Consider the following 6478-nt stretch of genomic DNA (forward strand, 5'->3'; position numbering starts at 1 on the left):
TAGCTCATCTGGTTCAGAAGATATAGCCAAAACCGTTTTCAGGTGGCAGCCATATTGGATTTAGCCACTATGGCGACTGTGAAGGTCACCGGCTCAGGCCCCCTAGCTAAATCATTAGAACATGCCCTGGACTACATCTGGGCCAAATATGGTGCTTTTAGACTGATTAGCACGAAATATCCCTAAGGGCCTGGACTAAAGAGGCCAATTGTCACTATAAATTATATAAAAGTGGTTTCTTCACAATTGATCTTAAATCAGAATATTTCATTGTATTCCCCATGTATGAAAATATAAAAGAGGACATTTCAGTCATTTTCTACCTTGTTTAGTCAAAGAAAATGTGTTTTATTATGTTTCAGCATAGTGGTGGCCGCCATCTTTAAATGCTTTTTGAGGGCTTAGCGGCCATTTTTGAGCTTGGCATACAGCAGATTTGGATTCAGCAGAGTTTAATACCCCTAGAAAGCATGTATGCCATAAATTAACACGATTTGCCGTCGGGGTTCATATATTTGGGGAAAGCGGTCCAGACTAAAATCAGCGGTTGACCAATCAGAATCAAGCATTCAACCAAGCCATGTAATAAGCTCATTTTAATGCTCACAACGATATAGTATAGGAACTGTCTTAAATAAAGTCAACTGAGCTGAGGAATGATTGAACACAGTGTTAAAAGTAGTGATTGATCTAAAATGTAAGATTTCATGTCATGTTGCATGTCTGTTACAAAATAAAACCGGTATATTCGAAGGACCACAGAAAAAATTATAATAAGTTAATAACCCAACATCAGAGCTGAAAATCAGCACATATAATACAGCAGAGCACCTTTAAAAGTAATCTTAAACCTTTAGTATATATATATATTTTTTTAGAAAACATGATATGTAAACTATCATAGCACAACATTATTACAAATTGCTCCCTAGGGGCTATCATAATATGTTTCTTTTCTACAAAGTCGTTGATATTGATAGCCCTGTGAGCTTAAAGTATACTACTTCACCCGTTTTTCTATTGAACACAATTAGAACTTTACACACACACACGCACACACACACACACACACACACACACACACACACACACACACACACACCATTCACTACAGCATTCAATACATTTCATAATCTGCGGAATCAGAGGACCCACATTTTAGGTGAGGGTCACGTGTTTCGTGCCACATGACATATATCTGAGGGGGCAGGAACCTGTGTGCCAGCAGAATGTCCCTGTAAAAGCAGGGGTGAAATGGATCCACAATCTTTGAGGGAAAGTGAAACCCCCAAGTGTTAATGCCGAAATGGTGAGCAGGCTTGAGCCCTGCTTGGGCCAAACACATCCCCATGTACACGTCGTCGATGGGGTGAAGAGGCATGTTTTTGGACATCTTATATATGACTGAGGCTGTATATCCTGACAGGAGGAACCCGCCACCGCCACAGTACGGAGGGTACGAGTTTGACTGCTGCACCTGAACAGGGACATAGTATTTACTCGATGGTTTCCGGATAGGGCCTGCGCCCGTGATCAGGTATCCAACAAAGAGGTGTGTGCCGTTTCCCTCCTCGTCATTCACGGTGCCCAGGAGGTACTCCACCATGTTGTCCGTGTTGGCGAAGACGTCGTCGTCCCCGTTGAGGAGGAAGTGGGCGTGTGGACAGTTCCTGTCCATCCACTCCAGGAAGAGGACCTGCTTCAGAGTGAGGTTGAAGAGAGATTCGTTGAAGTCCCACTGCAAGATGTCTCCGTGCTCGCGTTGTTCCAGTTGCAGCATCCTATTCAGCCTCTGCCGCTCGAACCCACTGCCCGCTGTTCCCACGAGGAACAGCCTACGGATCTGCTGGCCCCTCTCCATCCTCTCCTCTCCCCAGGTCTTACGCAGGACCTCTCGTCGCTCGTAGTTCTCAGGGGAGCTCTTAATGACAAGCAGGAGGAAGACGTCCCCGGAGCGTTCCGGCCCTCCACATTTATCGGGCACGTCCAGCAGCAGTGGGAAGTGACGGCAGTGGCGGTAGTACAGGAAGTCTTGGATGTGAGCGGGAAAAGTGGAGAAGCCCGGCACATCTCTGGCCATGGACGTTTCCCTCTGGCAGGTTAATGGCCAGGAAGGTTGAGACGAGGACGTTCCGTCGCTGGCGGCTGTCGCGTTCTCGCCTGCCGATATGTTCTCGGCTGCCGTCTTCCTCGGCTGCCGTCTTCCTCCAGTTCCCACATCGTTGGGAGGTTGGCCGCCGTCATCTTTCTTGAGAATTAGGATCAAGCACAACGCTCCAAGCAGCACCAAGGCTATCCGCTCCACCCTGCAACACAGCTTCCATCTCATCCTCGCCACTCACTCGATGTACTACAACGGGACAGACAAAACAATGTTCTATTTACAAACACCAGGCGGACCGCAGAACATTTAAATAAATTGACAGAGAACCATCACGCATGAAGGCATTCCATGCCTCGTTCCAATAACAAACTCACAACTGCATGGTCTCAGTAAACTGGGACATGGATATAGTGAAGTGTGAGAGCTGCATCATTCATTGGGATGAGAATTTGATTGTTTAAACAGCCATAGGGAAACTAAACTGGCATTTCAGCAAACCTGTGTGTGCATTCTCTTTTAACCCATAAAGCTGAGAGTGTTGCGCATACTACCTGCACACGGCACTACATGTTTCACAACATGGCTTTCAACGGCTATCATCTGTTATCATGTATGAGCAAAGACAAAGCAAGTGTTGTGTTAAGATATTTTAGTGGCTGCTGCTGGGAATCAAAGGCAGTCTTATCTGGGACGCTATTCTCGTAACTCATTAAAGTAACTTGTTTTGTACACTATGTACACACTACGCTGTCAGACGTCAGATGATGTTTGAATGAGCTTTCATACACACAATACACACATCAGCCTGTACACACATCTCAGCATGCCATACGGGCACTCCCCATTGTCCCAACCACTTTCTAACAGCCAAAATTAAGGCTGATTAATAGAGCGTCACAGTCCCACCTTCGACGAGCGGCCCGGAGGAGTTTTATTTCTTTTTTCGAAAGTATTTATTTAAAGACCTGTAAGCCTCAGACAAAACTAACTCATGACAATAAACAAAAACAATTGGGCCGAACAAATACTAATTAGAGATAAGGAAAAAAAGGCAGGGTACAACACTTTGTTTTTCTTCTTTCAAATTATTTGTTCGGCCCAAATAATTGTGTTTATTGTCATGATTTGTCACCATCCGAGTTGGCTTTGTCCGAGGCTTACAGGTCTTTAAATCAACACTTTCTATGGGAAAATTATTATTATTATTATTAATATTAGTTCTAATTGTGTTTAATGTTTACCCAGTACAACTACCAGGGGTTATCAATGTGTTCATGGCAATTCTTTGATAAAATAATAATAATAATAATATCTTTTATCCATTATAATGTGATAAGACCCTAACATGGAATAGACCATGTCGCATTGATGACTAGATACGCTACAGCCATTACTCCGTGGCTGACATGCCGGTCTCTATATTTTCTTCATAATAGGTAGGACACTGAATGAATACAGTCATGATATAATTTAAAATAAATGTGTAGTATATTGGCACAGTCTCTATGGCATTTCCGGAGTCTGCTAGTAATATAAAGTCAGGTATTCAGGTGTTTCTGGTAATAATCTTTGACCGCTCATTTCATCATTTGTATGTCCATGCCTGCAGAAAAAAATGACTAATACCTTTAGATTAGATAGTGACAACTGACAACATATTTAAAGGACAATGGCAGTGTTTAACCAAATGATATAAGTATATGTATATAATTCTAAAAATACCTTACCAAGGCTGACTTCTGTACAGAAACTGTTTGGTTCCACCACTCACAGTATTTCCTGTTTGTCGTGGACTGATTCACTGAATAAGGAAAAAGACAGACTGACACATATTCTTGCAGAGCAAGTGCCAGGACATTGTGTGATGTCACTTGTGCCTACTTTGAAGCAAGAGTCATTTGTGTTAATTTTCAACAGACTGTTATCTGTTTAACATGAAACACATGTTACAACCATCTGTTATCAATAATGGAAGGTGGGCTGTATGTACATATTATTTTCTTTTATTACATATTATTTTATTTTCTTTTATTCTTTTTCATTCTTTATTTACCCAGGGAAGTACCTGAGCACAGGTGCTCATTTTCATCAACGCCCTGCACATAGAAACACACACACACACACACACACACACACACACACACACACACACACACACACACACACACACACACACACACACACATATTAAAACCTGGGAGCTGACCAGTACAACTGCAGTCTTATACTGTTGGCCACTAAGCGCGCACACACACACACACACACACACACACACACACACACACACACACACACACACACACACACACACCTTCACCCTCCTCTCGCACTATTATGCTCGAACTGCACCATGCTAAACTAACTGTGTTGTATAGGAACATAGCCTCGGATTGCACCTTTCTTTTTTCTTTTTTTACGATTTTATTTATACATTTTCAGGTTTAAAGACAAGACATCCTTTACAAACATTCACATCACATACACATATACACACAGAAAAGGGCACAGAAACAAAAACAAAACATACACAAATTAAAATAATACTATACAATAATAATACAAATAAAATAAAACATTCATGTGCATACATACTTCAGCCTGTTAATGATAGGTGAGAAAAAAACGGTTGCCACATTCTGTCGAATACTTTCGTTTTAAGAGAAACGCCTGTTAATGATAGGTGAGAAAAACAACGGTTGCCACATTCTGTCGAATACTTTCGTTTTAAGAGAAACGTCTTATCTTATCTTTTCCATTTGCAGCAGGTTGGTCAATTCTGCCAGCCATACATTAAAAGAGGGTGCTTCCACTCCTTTCCAATGGGTCAGAATATTCCTTTTTGCAATAACCATGCCATATTGTATGGCTTCATGTTGGTAATGAGTTAGAAATGACAGGTCTTGAAATCCACCCAGAATAGCACAGTTAGGGGGTCTGGGGTAATAACACAGTCAAACACGTCTGAGAAAAACCTAAAGATGTCACTCCACAATGTTGTTAGTTTGGGGCACGACCAAAAAAGATGTCCTAGAGAGCCCTCTGTCTTGTTACACTTTGAGCATAGTGGAGAAGAGGGATAAAATGAGTGTAGCTTGCTTAGTGCAGGAACAATGCAGCCTGTGGATTACCTTAAATTGGATCAATTGATGTCTGGAGTTTATGGAGTAACTGTGTATGGTGTTAAGATATGATTCCCAGCTATCATCATCAATTGTTATAACTAGATCTTTCTCCCAGGCCTCTTTCATGTGCTGTGTAGAGGGAGATTCATATGATGTGAAAAAGTCTACCATTTGTGAAACAAGACTCTTAGAATCGGGGTGTTGGTTCATAATTGCATAGAAATCATGCGAGGGAGGTAGAGTAGATTCAAAATGGTGGTATATTTCTGCGCGTTATAGTCTCTGACCTGGAGGTATCGGAAGAACTGTGAAGTTGGGAGGGTGTAAAACTCCCGAAGTTGTGTAAAAGAGGCAAAGATATTATCAATATAGAGGTCAGATAAAGTGTTGATGCCATTATTCTCCCAGAGTGTGAAGCTATTCTTATCCAATGAAGGGGGGGGGGGGGGGGGGGGGGGAAGCATGATTATAATGTATAGGCGTATGAGCAGATATTTCAGGTATAGTTTATATGCTTTCCTTATTTGATACCAGATTCTCAGAGAATGTTTAACCAAGAAAATATTAGAGATGGATCATGGAAGCCAGGGATTTTGTTGGTGAAAACAAAAGGGCAGGCAGGGACGTTTTATGGATATCCTGTTCTATGGCGAGCCATGAGGGGGTGATTTTGCCTGGATTAAGCGTCTATCCAGTACAGCTCTAGAGTTAGCAGCAGCCCAATAATAATGCTGGAAGTTAGGGAGGCTTAGACCTCCCACACTTTTGGGTTTAGTTATGTGCTTTAATTAATTCCAGTAATTTAAAAAGGGTTTTGGGTATAGAAATATAGCAAGATTTTGGAAAAGATACGGATTGCACCTTTCTAAACATTTTTTTTTTGCTGGTTATATGGAACATAAGCTTTACTACTACAGGGAAAACATGCACATGTAGGATTTACTCTTTCTCTTTTTTTTTACTTGTTGTTTGCTCTTACTTGCACTCTTTATTCTATCCCTTTGTTTGCTGCATGTACTTGCTGTAATTGATGTTTGATGTTATGTCATCTACAGTATGCTGCTGTATTGAATGAATGAAGTCAAACAAAAATCTGTTTTACTCTTATGTACCTGTGCACAAGATGTACAACCTTAAAGGGATAGTACAGATTTTTTTAACTTAAGCTGTATGAAATACTTGCCATTAATATAGTGGTTGCAACTGTATTAATTGATTTCCCGTGGTGCGAGTTCTGTTCTGGTTTTGGTCA

At 41.3% G+C, this 6478-nt stretch overlaps 1 protein-coding gene across 1 annotated transcript; it reads right to left on the reverse strand.

The window, feature by feature from the left end:
- Window positions 1–1117: 1117 nt before the first annotated feature.
- On the reverse strand, window positions 1118–2329 carry LOC308320246 (N-acetyllactosaminide beta-1,3-N-acetylglucosaminyltransferase 3-like; the record flags this gene model as incomplete). The annotated part of the gene is made up of 1 exon (XM_080770564.1): window positions 1118–2329. The coding sequence occupies one exon, from the start codon at window positions 2327–2329 to the stop codon at window positions 1118–1120; it is 1212 nt and encodes a 403-aa protein (XP_080626690.1).
- Window positions 2330–6478: the final 4149 nt, after the last annotated feature.

Source organism: Protomyctophum bolini (genome assembly GCF_963924005.1).
Source record: "Protomyctophum bolini genome assembly, chromosome: 8".
NCBI lineage: Eukaryota > Metazoa > Chordata > Actinopteri > Myctophiformes > Myctophidae > Protomyctophum > Protomyctophum bolini.